Raw genomic sequence first — 16,612 nt, 5'->3', positions numbered from 1 at the left:
ACCTGGGTATGTCTCGTGTGCTACCGAGCTCGTGCTCACTCTCTCTTCCGGAACTCGACGACGTCCTCATGTCTCCACCCACGATAAGCCACCCCTAGCATCTGACGTGAGATTACCACGACAGTTGGCGCCCACCATGGGGCCATCCGCAGCGTCGGCCGGAGTTGTGTTCTGTACGGGAACCATCCTTCCATCTGGCGAGCGCGTCGCGCCTGGCCTGATCAGCCAGCCTGATGTGTCCGTTTGCGCATGCACCAGTGCACCGCTTGACGCGTGAGCCATCTGCTTTGTGAGCCACCTCACCGACCTCTTCGAGAAGCTCACCCTCCCCGATGCGGCTACCGCCGACGGGTTACCCGACAACGTGGTGGTCATCGATGACCCGCTCCCTCCTGTCGCCAGGAATGCCTCCGCCGACGTCTTCGTGGAGGTGATGGCCACTGGCAACACCCAGGACACTGACGGGGCTGCCCAGGACCTGTTGCGAGCAGTGATGAAGGATCTGGCTATTCCTATCGGTGCTAACGCCGGCCCAGTGGAGCTAGAGGAAATCGGTGTCAAGCTCATCGATAGTGCCAACAAGATGGCGACCATGAAGCATCGCGCTGAGGCCAACCAGCGCGAGATCGACCGCATAGCGGGCCGCACGCCGGCTGCAGGCGAGCCTAGCCGAGTCGGCGCGATCCGGCAACGCGGCGCGGCCATCGCCAGCATGCTAGGAGTCGGACGCCTGGTCTACGACACCCCCGTGCAGAACATGCGCACGCGCATGCGGCGGCAGAATAAATCGAGAACCTAGAGGGCGAGGAATGGCGCAGCTAGCTGAACCGCCTCCACGAGCTCCTCGACGCAGCAAATACGCAGCAAGATGCATGCAACCGGGCGGTGGAAGCCAGCAAGCAGGCCGAAAACCCTCCACCCCGCCGCGAGAATGGAGCGACCTCCCGGTCCCCAAGTGGCGGTGGCCGCGGCCAGCGGAACTCAGAGCCGGCTGCTAGCTGGAGCCGACACACTCGACAGACGGTTGTGAACAGCCGGCAAGCTCCTCCAAGGGCGAAGGACCGGCTCCAGCAGGATGAACGTCTGCCTCCCCCTTGCAGGGAGAGGTTGGCTTCTCCGGCGCCAGTTGACCACCCGACTCTGGGGGCGGCTAGGTCCCCGTGAAGCAGTCGACGAGAATGGCACTCGTCACCGGATCGAGCGACTGGCTCGGTCCCTGGCAGTAGAGGAGGAGGATACAGTCGGCCCACACCCGCGACGAGCCCTTCCCCAAAGGGTTCTCGCTCCCTCGCGATACTCCCAAGTACACCGGCGCCGTGAAGCCGGAGGATTGGCTGACCGACTATGCCACCGCAGTCAGCATAGCGAATGACAACAAGCGTGTTGTCGTGAAGTATGTTCCACTCATGTTGCAGGGCACGACCCGGACATGGCTGAACAGCCTCAAACCCAACAGCATCAACAACTTGTTGGACTTCAGCGACGTCTTCATCCGCAACTTCAACAACACCTACAAGCGCCCCCCAAGCCTCACTAGCTCTCCATGTGCGTTCAGGGTCCGACCGAGTCCACTCACGACTACCTGACGCGCTGGGCCGAGTTGCACAACTCCTGTGAAGGGGTGCACGAGGTGCAGGCTATCGAGTACTTCACCGCCGGGTGTAGAGAGGGCACCCTGCTCAAGCACAAGCTCCTGTACGACGAGCCGGCTACCTTGGATGAGCTTCTAGTTGTGGCAGACAAGTACGCCACGACCGACGGCTCCATGAAGTCGGAGATCCGGGTTGACACGTCCGGGAAGGTGATCCCGCCGGACTCTCAAGCGCCGGCTGGTGACTCTAACCGGCACCAACAGCCGAACGACAACAAGCACAAGGCCAAGTAGCTGGCTTCAAACAACCGGCAGGTGGCCACCGTCGAGGATCAGTAGCCGTCCGGGCAACCCAGCCCCAAGCGTTAGTGGGGCGGCAAGGGTACCTGGCTGCCTGCCTTTTACTTCGAGCAAGCCCTCGATGCCCCGTGCAAGTTCCACAGTAGCGCGAAGCCGTCCAACCACACCACCCAGCAGTGCAGCTGGCTCACCCGAATCACTAAGGGTGAGGGCCCGCCGCCTCCTCCAGCCGGCCCTCCCTATCAGCATGCTCCAAGATGAATTCCCCAACGAGAACGCCACTTACGTCATCTTCACGAGTGAAGCCGACGACAAGCACAGTTGGCGTCAGCGGCACCACGAGGTGAATGCTGTTATTCCAGAGGTCCCCCAATTCATGCACTAGTCCGAGAGGCCCATCGCCTGGAGCCGTGATGACCATACGGCTGTGATGCCCTCGCCGGGTGCTTATGCCATGGTGCTAGACTCCACCTTCTCAACCGAGAGGTGGGCGTGCCGCTTCTCCCGAGTCCTGATAGACGGCGGCAGCAGCATCAACATCCTCTACCGCGACACCTTGGAAAAGCTAGGCATCAAGGAGAAGCAACTCCAGCCTAGCCAGACCGTGTTCCATGGCATCGTCCCTGGTCTTTCCTGCTCTCCAATCGGCAAGATCAAGATCGATGTCCTGTTCAGCGACAAGATCTACTTCCGCCCCGAGCCCATTTGGTTTGAAGTGGTCGACTTGGACAGCCCCTACCATGTGCTCTTGGGCCGGCCTGCACTGGCCAAATTCATGGCGGTTCCGCATTATGCGTACCTGAAGATGAAGATGCTGGGTCCCAAGGGCATCATCACCATTGCTGGCGACTACAAGAAGTCGCTCATGGCAAACAACTTCACCAACATCGGGAATGGCGACTCCCACCCCTCTCCTCTCCACCTCTGGCGACTCCGATGGCGATTCTAGGGTTTAACCCTACGATCTCCACCTGGCGAACCCAATGGATGGCCTCCTCCATTGGGACTTTTCCCCCGGCCTTAAGGTCGAGGCACAGGTGCGTGCACGGTTTGGATCTACGGTCCACTTCGTCCCCAACTCCGGCTCCAAGGAATTCTTCCTTGAAGTTTCCTTCTCCTCGGCCTCTTTTCCCCTCTCGGTGGATTCGGTTGGTTTGGCTCTTCAGTCATGTATTGGAGGGCTTAGTGCTGGTTTCAACGTGGATCGTTTGGGGGATCGTCATTTCCGGTTCTCGGTGGCATCAAATCGAGTGGGACATTTTATCTTTGGTCTACGGGACCGTATTTGGCCGGACTTTATTTGTCATTTTCACCTGCATCGCGGTATGGACAATCGCCCCCGGATTCAATCATGGCATGCGGACTCTGAGCTGACTGGTTTGGCTTCTTCACCTGGTCCGGCGATCAAATCTAAATGGTTATCTTCTCAACATAATGTGCCTATGGATCCTGCATCTATCCCAGTGTTTCAGAATTTGGGTTTGATCCCGCCGCCGACGGACTTGCATTCCGGCGAGCCTCCGGCTGTGATCTCTTTTGGTAGTTTTCGGGCTCCGGTTTCTCCGGATATTTTTCGGATTGGGTCCTTATCCCTACCTATCTCCTCCGATATTCCGGCCAAGTTGCCTTCTTTTCGAGGTGGGTTGTTTGATTTGGGATCATGGGAGTCCATCCCGGATGATACTCTTTACTACATCTTGGATGGATGGCAAGCTGGTTATGATAATGACAGTGTTAAACAAATGGTACAAATCTCATCAGTTCCAACCAAAGATTATATATACAAATGGCTTAAGCATTGTTCTACTTGTGATCGGCTTGGTCATGTCGCTGACAATTGCACTGGGTACTTTTATCAGAGTTGTGGGGATGTTTCTGGGCATGGCTCCTGTTTTTCTTCACGTAGAAACTCCAATCAACATGTGCCATGCAAGGTGGGCCCAGACCCTTTAGGCCATCCATGCAATGCCTGTTCTGCAATTGATCACATGACTCGGCTTTGCCCTAGGCTTCATCGTTGCACGTTTTGCCACCGTCTGGGTCATGCGGCCCGTAAGCCCAAATCTTGCAAAATTTTACCTCATTTGGTTTGGGCACAAAAATCCTTACCAGTAACAAAATCTGAGAGGATCCTGCCTCGGGGTGAGTTGGGTGTGTCTGTGTTTGGAAATTCTATGGTTGTTGGTATGGCCCGTGTTGTGAGGGATACGCGTGCCCATTGGGTTTGGAAATAGAAACAGAAAATCCCACGCTCCTCGGAAGTGGCCACCGCCCATTGCTTGACGATACGCCTCCCCGGTCAGGGTGTAGTCACTTCAGCTTGCCAAAAACCCCAATCGAGTGAGCCGGCGTCCTCGAGCTCACCACCCCCACCTTCATTGCCCCCGCTCCCATCGCCTTCTCTCTGTCCATCATCGGCGATTCCCCTTTCGGCGGATTCCAAACCTCTGGCATCTCTAGCTATGGCGAACTTCCCAGTGCGCCCGTTCGCCTTCGCTCCGGTTGGATCGACCTTTGACCGTGGCCCTGCTCATCGCGTCCAGCGCCATGTCATGGCGGTAGATGATCCGCCCCTCAACCATGACAGGTATGCTATTGTTTCAGTCCATCCTCCAGTCCCTGATCATCAAAAGGAGCTCTGGCTGGCCGAGGTCTGTCGCATTATCACTGGGGATCTAGAGTATGATTTGGTGGATGATTTTATTTACCCGCTGGGAATTGGTTGTGTGGTTTTTGCGGATATGGAGAGTCGGGATGCTGCCATTAGGGAGGGACCTCACGCTCTGACTGAGGATTCTACTTTCTCTTTAGTACCTCATGATGAAGGTCTCAATATGCGCATTCCTGCTTTTGAATATGAGGTTTGGGTTATGTTTCTAGCTTTCCCAATGGACTACCAGACTGAGCACTATATTCATAAGGCCATTTTAATTTTGGAAAGCTCCTTGTCTGGCCACGCCCGGGTCACAACAAAGCTAGAGTTCTGGTTAAGTGTCATATCAAAGATGTTGCTGAAGTGCCGCACAGTCTGTTGGTTACCAGGGTTGATTTGTTGCCAGGGCTTGCTCGATCTTGGTCTGTACCTGTGTATGTTCTGAATGGCAGAAATACTATTCCTGGCTTAGTTGGTAACGAAGATGTTCCTCCTCTTCTGAATGCGTCACCCCACCCATATGAGCTTCCCTATTACACTCTCATGCAGCAGGCAAGAATTGATGAGATGGCTGCTCAAGAGGCTCTGAATGAAGCGGCATGGAACGCCCCGGATCCTGCCCAGGTGCACATTCAGGAGAATGGTTGGCCTATGTGGCCCGTGGTTCCTCCGCCATACACAGGGTTCAGTTTTAGAACTTTCTTCCAGTACGACGGGCCGTCCCTGATGGATGGTGTGGACCCAGAAAACAATGTTCAAGACAACCTGTCGGATATTTGGTCTTTTGACTCAGAGTTTCAGGTGGTGGAAGCGTTGGCTGATGGCTTTGTGCTTGGGAATCCTATGGCACGACTTGCGTTTGTCAGAGCAGGAGGAGATTCAGTTAACTTCTTTGTGGCAGTTGATCATGAGTTGTTACTTTGGATGGGAGGGATGCTCAAACGTATATATACACCGGCCCTCACCTTTCAGCCATCTGAGGCTGTTATGTTACCCCTTAATCCATTCAAGTTTCTACAGAACCAATTGAATGTTGCTGTGATTGCCTGGCTTGAAAGCATAGTCCCAGAGCGTGATGTTATGTCAGAGGTGTTCAGTTCAATCTTTCATTTGGGGGCTGCCATCATACCATCGTCTCTGCTGCAGGAGTCTGTTGAGTGCAGGTCTGAAGCGATTGATACTGATTGGGAGAGGGCGGCTCGCTCTCCTGGTCCCAAGGCGATCTCACGACTTGCTTCTCAAGATACAGGGTTACAGTCAGTGCCCCTGTCTGATCAAGAGACTGCTCTTCAGGTGATTGCTTCTACTTCTCTTTATAATGCTCCCCAGTCCCGCAATGTGCTAGTGCCTCTTGACACAACCACTGTCAGAAGAAGCACTCGATCTAATAAGTATGATGGTTTCAAGATCAATCACGTCTTTGACACCAAGCGCTCGAAGTCACGGGTGAAACCACGCGAGACTTCTTTTATCACAGCTGTTTCTTTGGCTGCTGCCCCCGTGCAGGTTCGGTCTGATGCTTGTCCCCCTCCTATGACGATTGAAGATCTTCAACAGATGGGCAGACGCTGCGGGATTGCGCAGGATGTTCTCTCTCCCGAGAAGCTGCTGGATGATCAGCGCTCGTCCACTGGAGCTGGAGACTGAATTTTCGCTTGTTCATGAATAAGTCGTGGAATGTTCTGTCGTGGAACATCAGGGGCATCAACTCTGATGCTAAAACCTTGGCTCTTAGGAACGCTATTGATACTAGTGGATGTTCTGTTCTGTGCTATGTATCCAGGAAACAAAGCGTGACTCTTTTGATCTGGCGTTTATTAAAACTTTCTGCCCTAAGCGTTTTGATAAATTTGTGTTTGCCCCATCAGTGGGTGCTTCTGGTGGTCTTATTATCATATGGAATAGCTCTGTGTTTGTGGGCACGCCTTGGTATGTTGACTCGTTTGCTGTGGGTGTCTCTTTTGTTGCTACTCAGTCTAGTGATTCTTGGAAATTGATCAATGTCTATGGTCCATGCTCTGGTCAGCGTCGGGTGGATTTTACTAACTGGTTATTTGACCTAAATATACCTGATGATGAAAATTGGTTGATCCTTGGAGATTTCAACTTTATTCGATCCACGAATAATAGAAACAAACCTGGGGGTGACGCTGCGGACATGTTGTTATTTAACGAAATCATTCGAGCGTAGTCTCTGATGGAGCTACCTGTGAAGGGCAGAACATATACCTGGAGTAATATGCAAGACGACCCTCTGCTCGAACAGCTCGACCGGTTCTTTTCGTCCTCTTGTTGGACTACCTCTTTCCAAAACACGATGGTCTTGCCATTGGGGAAACCGGTGTCTGATCATATTCCGTGTGTGGTTACAATTGAATCAACTATCCCCAAGTCCAAACTCTTCCGCTTTGAGAATTTTTGGGTTAACCATTCTGGGTTTATAGATACGGTTGCCGCCTCTTGGTCCAAGGCATGCCATGCCCCGAACGCTGCTGCCCGCATTTGTAAAAAACTGAAAACTCTGAGATATGATCTCAAGAGATGGAGCAGAGATATCTCAAAACTGAAAATCTTGATCCAGAACAGTAATGAATCTTTAGCTAGGATGGATAATCTCGAGGACAAAAGAACTCTATTTATCCAGGAGTCAAACTTTCGGAAGATTTTGAAATCTCACTTGCAGACATTGCTACAGTTTCAGAACGAGTACTGGAGGAAAAGATGCACGATAAGGTACTTCAGATTTGCGGATGAAAACACCAAGCTCTTTCAATCTCTGGCCACTGAGAGATATAGACATAACTCTATCGCCACGCTTCGTGATGGTGCTGTGGAAATCCATGATCACGTTGGCAAGGAAGGGGTGTTGTTCAAAACCTATAAGGATTGTTTGGGTTCTTCTAAACCCACTAACATGCGTTTTGATCTTTCTATAATCATCCGTCAGATCGAGGGACTGGATCAATTGTCGGCACCTTTTTCCAATGAAGAGATTGATACTGTTATTAAGGAAATGCCGAGCGACCGGGCTCCGGGTCCTGATGGTTTTAACGGTTGTTTCCTTAAGAGCTGCTGGCAGATCATCAAGTCGGACTTCTATGAGCTGTGCCATGCCTTTCATGTTGGAGGATTAGATATCACCAGCATTAGTGAGGGGTACATCACCTTGATCCCTAAGAACTCTTCTCCAGAAACTGCAAATGATTATAGACCGATTACCTTGCTGAATTGTTGTCTGAAAATCATCACAAAGATCTTGGCTAACCGGCTATAGAAAGTCATCCTCAAAATCATCCACAAAAACCAGTACGGTTTCATCAAAGGGAGGACAATCCAAGATTGCCTGGCGTGGTCGTTTGAATATATCCATCAATGCCATACCTCAGCGAGGGAAATCATCCTCCTCAAGTTAGACTTTGCCAAGGCCTTTGACACTATTGAGCACACCCCCATGATGGAGATCATGAAGCACATGGGTTTTGATGACAAATGGCTTGGATGGATGAAAATGTTCTTTGGCTCGGGGGTTTCTTCTGTACTCCTTAATGGAGTTCCTGGTCGGAAATTCAACTGTAAGTGTGGTGTGCGACAGGGGGACCCTCTCTCACCGTTGATCTTCGTCCTTGCGGTAGACCTTCTCCAAGCAGCAGTTAATGATGCTTTTGCTCGAGGACTAGTTGAGCTTCCTCTCCCTCGTGACAGGGCAGGTGACTTCCCAGTTGTCCAATAAGCCGACGACACGATTTTGGTTATGCAGGCATGTCCCGAGCAGGCTGCCCGTATGAAAACTATCTTGGAGGATTATGCTATTTCGATTGGGCTGAAGATCAATTTTTAGAAATCAACTCTTATACCCATTAACATTGATCACCGACGTGCTTGTGAACTGGCTGGGGTTTTTGGTTGTTCTGTTGGTTCCATGCCCTTCACCTACCTCGGCCTGCCAATGGGCACGACGAGGCCAAGTGTTCTAGATCTTATGCCGCTAGTAAATGCAGTTGAGAGGAAGACGTCCACTGCGTTGTCACTGATGTCATCCGGGGCCAAACTGACCTTGGTCAATTCTGTTGTGACTTCGATGCTGATATATGCAATGTGTACAATCAAATTACACCCAAAGGTGATCGAGCATCTGGACAAACTACGTAGATATTGCCTCTGGGCAAAAAATCTGATGATGGGGTCAAGAATAACTCTCTTGCGGCCTGGGAACTTGTTTGCCGCCCAAAATGCTGCGGAGGCCTTGGTGTTATTGATATCAAAACACAGAATGTTGCCCTTCTCCTAAAACATCTATTCAAATTCTATAATCATGAAGATGTACCCTGGGTGGAGCTTGTTTGGGATGCTTATTACAGAAACAGAATACCACATGCAACTGAGGCAGTGGGCTCTTTCTGGTGGAAGGACATGATGCATCTCAGTGGGATCTTCCGAGGGATCACCAGAGTCACCCCGGGGGATGGCTCTAGCGCTTTATTCTGGAAAGATGTTTGGTCTGATAATACTCAGGATTCCCCACTCATGGACATATACCCACGGGCTTTTTCATTTTTCTTGAATGAAGACGACTCTATTGCTAAGGTTCTTACTACAACTGACCCAGCCATGATCTTTAGTCTACCTCTCTCGATCCAGGCGAGGGAGGAAATCAAAGAGATCCAGGAGGGGTTGACACAAAATCGGGTGGCCAATGACCGCTGTGATAGCTGGGAATGCACGCTCGGGCGTTTCTCGTCCAAAAAATTCTATAACCATTGCTACAAACAGGTTGTGGCAGGTGAGGCGTTCGGATGGCTCTGGAAAGCCAAAAGCCCAATCAAATTCAAGATGTTTGGGTGGCTACTCCTAGTTGATCGTCTGAATACCAGGAATATGCTCAAACACAGACATTTTGCTGTCGCGGGGGGCAACTACGCATGCATGTTCTGTCAAAACCCTCCAGAGGAAACTGTGGAACATCTGTTCTTCAATTGCCCCTTTAGCCAACGCTGCTGGGATAAAGTTGGATTGGCATGGCCGACAGATGACAACAGATTGGTTCTACTGTGTGGGGGTAGGGATAACTGGAGGCAACCTCTTTTCATGGATATATTTCTTTTGGCTGCTTGGAGTCTATGGATGGAGAGAAACAACCAACACTTTAGAGGGATTCAGCATTCTTTTGGAGCATGGCTGGCTAGATTCAAGCATCTCTTGGAGCTGCTAACACATAACTGCAGAGAGGAACTTCGCCCCTTCCTGTCTAATTACATTGTAAATTTGGGATACTAGGGCTGTGGATAGCTTGCATGGCCGGGGGGCCACAAAAACCCTTTGTAACACATATGTAATTGTTCCTTTGTGAGTAATACAAAGTCAGTGGGAGCCTCTCCCACTGTCATTCACCCTCAAAAAAAAAAGAAGTCGCTCACATGCGCCGCAGCCAGCTCCCTGTTGGCCGAGTCCCTCGTCATCGTCGAAGAGAAGCGCCTCCTTGACCGGGCTGTGGCCATGGCCAGCAAGCAGCCGGACATGCCATCTGACCCCAAGGACGCGGAGGCCGAGGGCTCCTTCCAGCCGGCCAAGGAAACCAAGAAGATCATCTTGGACCCGACGCACCCGGAGAAGTACGCTGTCGTGGGGGCTAACCTCGACAGCAAATAGGAAAGCAAGCTCATGAACTTCCTTCGTGAGAATTGGGATATCTTCGCATGGTCCCCCAAGGACATGCCAGGTGTTCCGAGGGAGTACACTGAGCACAAGCTGCATGTGTGATCGGATGCCAGGCCGGTCAAACAACCCCTTCGCCGTCTATTAGAAGAGAAGAGAAGGATTGTTGGTGAAGAAATCGCCCGACTTCTGGCAGCCGGCTTCATCATGGAAGTGTTCTACCCGGACTGGCTTGCCAACCCAGTCCTCGTTTTGAAGAAAAACAACATGTGGCGCATGTGTATCGACTACACGAGCCTCAACAAAGCCTGCCCCAAGGATCCCTTTACCTTGCCACAGATCGATCAGGTGATCGACTCCATGGCCGGCTGCGAGCTGCTGTCCTTTCCGGACGCCTACTCCGGCTACCACCAGATCAAGTTGGACCCGTCCAATCGACTGAAGACCGCCTTCATCACCCCTTTCGGTGCTTTTTGCTACATCACTATGACGTTCGGCTAGAGGAACGCCGGCGCCACCTTTCAGCGCTGTATGCAGAAGTGCCTCCTGAAGCAACTCGGCAGAAACGCCCATGTCTATGTGGATGACATAGTGGTGAAGACGGAGAAGCGCGACACCCTTTTGGAGGATCTCAAGGAGACCTTCGCCAACCTGCACCGCTTTTAGATCAAGCTTAACCCGGAGAAGTGTGCCTTCGGAGTACCAACCAGCTAGCTCCTTGGCTTCGTTGTTTTTGAGCGTGGGATTGAGTGCAACCCCGTGAAGATCAAGGCCATTGAGTGGATGAAGAAATTGACCCGGCTGCGGGATGTCCAGAAGTTCACCGGGTGCCTAGCCTCTCTCAGCCGGTTCGTCAGCCGGCTGAGCGATAAGGCCCTCCCACTATACCAGCTGATAAAGAAGACCACATGCTTCGAGTGGACCGACCAGGCGGACGAGGCATTCCTCCAGCTCAAGCGGATGCTGTCCAGGCCGCTTGTTCTGGCCAATCCGGCCGCTAAAGAGCCCATGCTCCTCTACATCGCCGCCACCAACCGGGTCGTCAGCACGGTGATTGTTGTTGAGCGCCTAGAAGCTGGCAGGGCACAGCCGGTCCAGAGGCCGGTCTATTACCTGAGCAAGGTGTTGTCCGCCTCCAAGCAGAACTACCCCCACTACCAGAAGATGTGCTACGGGGTGTACTTTGCCGCCAAGAAGCTAAAGCAGTACTTCCAGGAGCACACCATCACGGTCGTCTATACCGCCCCCCTTGCCGAGATCATGAGCAACCGAGATGCCTCGGGCCAGGTGGCCAAGTGGGCCATCGAGCTGGCTCCCCACACCATCCTCTACCAGCCCCGCACTGCCATCAAGTCCCAAGCATTGGCCGACTTCCTTCTCGACTAGGCCGAGACCCAGTACCCGCCGGCTGCACCGGATTCCACGCATTGGCGGATTCACTTCGATGGCTCGAAAATGTGCACCGGTTCAGGAGCCGGCATCGTCCTCACCTCTCCCAAGGCAACTAGCTGAAGTACATGCTGTAGATTCACTTTGCCGCCTCCAACAACGTGGCCGAGTACGAGGCACTCGTCCACGGGCTCCGGCTGGCCAAGGAGATCGGCATCCGCCGCATTTTGTGCTACGGCGACTCGGACCTTGTGGTCCAGCAGTCCTCTGGCGACTGGGACACCAAGGACGCCAACATGGCCAGCTACCGCTTCCTCGCCCGGCAGATCAGCGGACACTTTGATGGGTGCGAGTTCATCCATGTGCCATGGGCCGACAATGAAGCAGCCGACGCCCTGGCACGGATTGGCTCTACCCGGCAGGCCATTCCAGCCGGCATCTCCCTCGAGTGCTTACGCAAGCCGTCTATCCAACCTTCGCCAGAATCAGAATCCATCTTCGTGTCGGCTGACCCTGGAGCAGCCGGATCCGGCTCGAGGACTTCAGCAGCCGGCCTGGGGACTTCTGTAGGCGGCCTGGGGGCTGCAGCACCCAAACCCGCCCCGGGGACTCGAGAACCCGGCCCGAGGACTACTGTAGTCGGCCCGGGGACTTCCACGACGCAACAAGGAGCGGCCGTCTCTAACCCGCGCCCCCTCCCAACCCGGCCACCCTAACGCCGGTTGCTGTCATGACGGTGGTGGAAGCCCTGTCTTGGGCGCATCCCATCCTCAACTTCCTGGTGAGCCGCTAGCTACCAGCCGATGAGGTCTTGGCCCAACAGGTGCAACGCCGGGTGGCCGCGTACACAATCATGAATAGGGAGCTCGTCAAGCGCAGCGCGACTGGTGTCTTTGAGCGCTACGTCGAGCCGAAGAAGGGCATTTCTATCCTCAGACATCCATCAAGGTGAATGTGGCCACCATGCCTCCTCCAGAGCCCTCATGGCCAAAGCCTTCAGCCACAATTTCTTCTGGCCGACTGCTCTGGACGACGCCAAGGAGTTGGTCCGAAAGTGCAAGGGGTTCCAGTGTTTTAGCACCAAGCAGCACCTGCCGGCCTCAACACTCAAGACCATTCCCATCACTTGACCATTTGCCGTATGGGGGTTGGATATGGTGGGCCCATTCAAGATAGCATGCGGCGGCATGACCCATCTGCTGGTTGCCGTGGACAAGTTCATGAAGTGGATTGAGGCGAGGCCAATCAAGAAGCTGAATGGCCCCGCAGCTGTCTCATTCATCGCGGACATCACCGTTCGATACGGCATCCCGCACAGCATCATCACCGACAATGGCACAAACTTCACCAAAGGTGCCTTGGCCCATTTCTGCATGACGCAGGGCATTCGACTGGACCTCGCGTCGGTTTCTCACCCGCAGTCAAATGTCCAGGTGGAGCGAGCAAACAACCTCATCCTATCCGGCATCAAGCCACGGCTGGTCGAGCCACTAGAGCGCTCGGCTGGCTGCTGGATCGAGGAGCTACCGGCCGTCCTTCGGAGTCTCTGGACTATGCCAAACAGGTCAACCGGCTTCACACCTTTCTTCCTCATGTACGGGGCCGAGGCCATCATCCCAACAGATATCAAGTTCGACTCGCCTCGCGTCACCCTGGACACAGAGGCAGAAGCAAAGGAGGCACATGAAGACGGCGTCGATCTGCTCGAAGAGGCCCGGCTGCTAGCACTCAGCCAATCCGCCATCAATCAGCAGAGCCTGCGCCGCTACCACAACAAGAAGATCAAGCCGCGTGCCTTCCGCGAGGTCGACCTTATACTCCGACTGATCTAGCGAACAGCCGGCCAGCACAAGCTCTCGGCTCCTTGGGAGGGCCCCTTCATTGTCAACAATGCCCCGGGCAATGACTCCTACTACCTCATTGATGCACAGAAGCCCAGGGCACGCAATACGGACACAGCCGGCCAAGAGTCGAAGCGCCCATGGAACGTGAACCTTCTCCGCCCGTTTCACAGTTGATGCAGTGTATGTACCATGCTATCTTTTGTACTAAGTAAAGACAACAGATACCCCAAGGCGCACTCGGGGGCTACCTTTTTATCTATATGATAAGCTTCGCCTATGCATGAGTATTCATTCTTTCGCCCTGCCCGGGTCCGGTCAGCTGGCCCGGGGGCTCGCCGACTTGGCCCAAATTGGTACCATCCGAAGTTGGCTCAGTAGTGTGCCGACGCCAAAGCCCTCTCTTCGCGCTAGCCACAGCTCGCAGCGCGATTGTCCGGCTGGCAAGAGCCAAAGGACGGAAACACTGTCCACACGAAAAACCACTAAGGAAGAACGCCAATTCAGGAAAAGCCGACCTCTCGCCTCCCGTCCGGCTGCTTAGTAGCGGGCCGACCGGCTTCTCACTTGACTAGCTACGCTTTAAGCGGCTGAAGTAACTTACTTATTCTAAATGGCCAAGTCCCTGACCCGGCCATGGACCGCAGCGCGGCTGTCCGGCTGGCAGGGCGGCGGCCAAAGGAGGATGACAAAGGAAAAAATCCAAAGAAAGCAAAGGAAAAATCGAGTCAGAACTCAGCAAAACACAAGCATATGGGGAAAATAAATTCATTTACATTGCAAAAGGCTTGTAGCCGGGATTCATCAAGGTTTAAAATACACCCCAGTGGGTGGAACTGCGTATGATTAACTTGTTCTCGATTACAAGACAGAAAAAGCTTAAACAGATAAAGGCCGCTTAGGCCGGAGGAACTATGGGCTACTCGGAGGAGTCGGTGGTGGCCGTAGCGCCGGCTGGCGGGGCCTCCAGCTGGTTGGTCCTGGTCTGGTCGGTGGCGGCGCCCGACGTGGTCTCCCGCCGCTCGCCGGCTGGGGCTGGATCAGGCCGATTCCGGCTGGTCGCTCCATCATCTGGCGCAACGTCGTCGCCTTCCTCATCCTCGTCCTCCTCTGCGGCCTCGTCGCTGGAGGTGATATCCTCTGCCGGGTTCTCCACTTTGTCCAGGTTCAGCCCGAACCAGTACGGTGGCACCTCGGTGCCGTCTTCCGCCCGCTCCGGGATGAAGATGCTGCCGTTGGTGTACTCGGCGAGGGTTGACGCGCGATTGGCGATCGCTTCGCGCTCCACCTCCAACTCCGGCACTGCCTCCTGGCGGAAGGTGGCCAGCTGCGCCATGCTCATGCCCGGGTACCACGCCTTCACGAACTCCAGCGCCACCTTGGCACCGGCCCGTGCCGCGGTGCCCTTCCAGGCGTCGAGCCGCTCCCCCGCCACCTCCAACCAGTCGGTGGTCTGGCTGGGAGTCTGGGGGACCTACACACCCGGCCAGAGCTCTTCCAAAACTTACGACCCGGCGCGCTGAAATCGACGCAGCAGACGGCGCACCGGCTCAAGACGCAGCCGGACGAACAGGAATTGTTCGCCCAAACTCCGGGGCCGGTCCGGTGCAATCTCCACGCCCACACTCCTCTGCTGCTTGCACCGCGCCTCAATCGCCTAGCCGATGGCACCGGAGTGATCCGGGAAGTACTCTGTTCAAAGAAGACAAAAGAATTAGAAGCCGACTTCCCACGGTAGCCAGCAACTAACCAATCAAGGAAGATAGAAGATCTACCTTCGAGCATATCCTCAATCACCGAGTAGACCTCCGAAAGGTACTTATCCTTGTCGGCCCAACCCGAGCGCTGGGACTCAAACTCGGCCTTGAGGCGCTCCTCCTCGTCCTTCAGCTGTTGGACCTGCTCCGCATGCCGGGTCGCCTAGTCAGCCAGCTCCTTCTCAATCCGGTTGCGCTCCGCGGCCGCCTGACTGCGCTCCAACTCTTTGGCATGAAGCTGGCCCTCGAGATCATGCACGCGTCCGCGCAGATGGGCGGCGGCCTCTGCGGAAACAAGGAAGGATCGTCAGCGGCAGCATCAGCAAAGACAAGAAGTTGCTAGGAAGATCCGGCCCAACTGCTTAGCAGTTGGCCCGGATCTCGGGGGATACACCCAGTGGGTGTGCTTGTGCACCCCCACTGATAGCCGGCCTACATACCTCGGCTCTTCCGCAACTCACCGGTCCGGGTGGCGAGCGCCTGGTTCTGGGAGTTGAAGGCGGCCGCACGCAGGTTGTGGTAGTCCTGTAGCAAGAGCAACATTCCGACGGTCAGAAACACACGTTAAAGTTCCAACACGCCCGCTCAGCAGCCGACTTGGAACTCGGGGGCTACACCCAGCGGGCACGCTGGCGCGCCCCCACTGAAGATCGCAAAAATGAAAAAGCAAAGTCAAGAGCATACCCGGACAGACGTATGCATCGCCGCCATCTCGCTCCTCGCCTTTAGGAGGGTATGTGGGTAGCAAACTGGTCCAAGACGTCCTGCACCGCGAGGTTCAGGGCAGCGTGCTGGCCCCTGACGTCCAGCCAGGCGGGGCGGAGCTCGTGGCCCCGGTGTCGGCTCCCAGTGGGCTCGCGGCCCCGGTCTCCACTGGCCTCGGCTCAGAGGCCGCTCGCGCCTGGTGCGGGCGCAAGAGGGAGCGCGCTGTCATGGCCTGGCTCGTCACTAGCCCAGCACTGGCCAGCGGCATCTCCGGCCCTTCGAGGCAGCCGCCGCTCTGTTCGCCAGCACCCGACGCATGCTGGGTCACCTCCGCCTCCAAGACTATAGAGTCGGTAACCTCCCGCTCCGACGCCATCTGGTAGGCTCCGACTGCTCCAGGCGGTGCCTGGGCCTCCACCACTAGCGGCTCCGGCTGCTCCAGACTGGCGGCCTCCGGGATCCCGCTACCGGTTGGGTCCTCCGCGGCCTTAGCATTGGCCTCCGCCTGCGCCTTGGTCGCTGCCTCTGCCCGCGCCATCGCCGCGGCTTGGGCCCCTGTCTGCACTGACGCGGTGGCCTGGGTGTCGGCCTCCTCTCGTGCTGCAGCCTCCCGCTCCTCCTGCGCCTCCCGTGCGTTCCTCTCCATTGCCCCCAAAGGGCGTTGGCCGGGTCCACGCGCCGGGTCTCCTCAGAGCCGCCTGCTGGTCCGATCAGCAAGGCGGAT

General features: G+C 54.9%; 1 protein-coding gene across 1 annotated transcript; it reads left to right on the top strand.

The window, feature by feature from the left end:
- Window positions 1-12,772: 12,772 nt before the first annotated feature.
- On the top strand, window positions 12,773-13,417 carry LOC120964717 (uncharacterized). Its single transcript, XM_040389567.2, has one exon. It carries the CDS (start codon window positions 12,773-12,775, stop codon window positions 13,415-13,417), a length of 645 nt encoding a protein of 214 aa, XP_040245501.2.
- Window positions 13,418-16,612: the final 3,195 nt, after the last annotated feature.

This window comes from Aegilops tauschii, chromosome 5 (genome assembly GCF_002575655.3).
Source record: "Aegilops tauschii subsp. strangulata cultivar AL8/78 chromosome 5, Aet v6.0, whole genome shotgun sequence".
Lineage (NCBI taxonomy): Eukaryota > Viridiplantae > Streptophyta > Magnoliopsida > Poales > Poaceae > Aegilops > Aegilops tauschii.
This window is presented reverse-complemented; position numbering and strand designations above follow the sequence as displayed.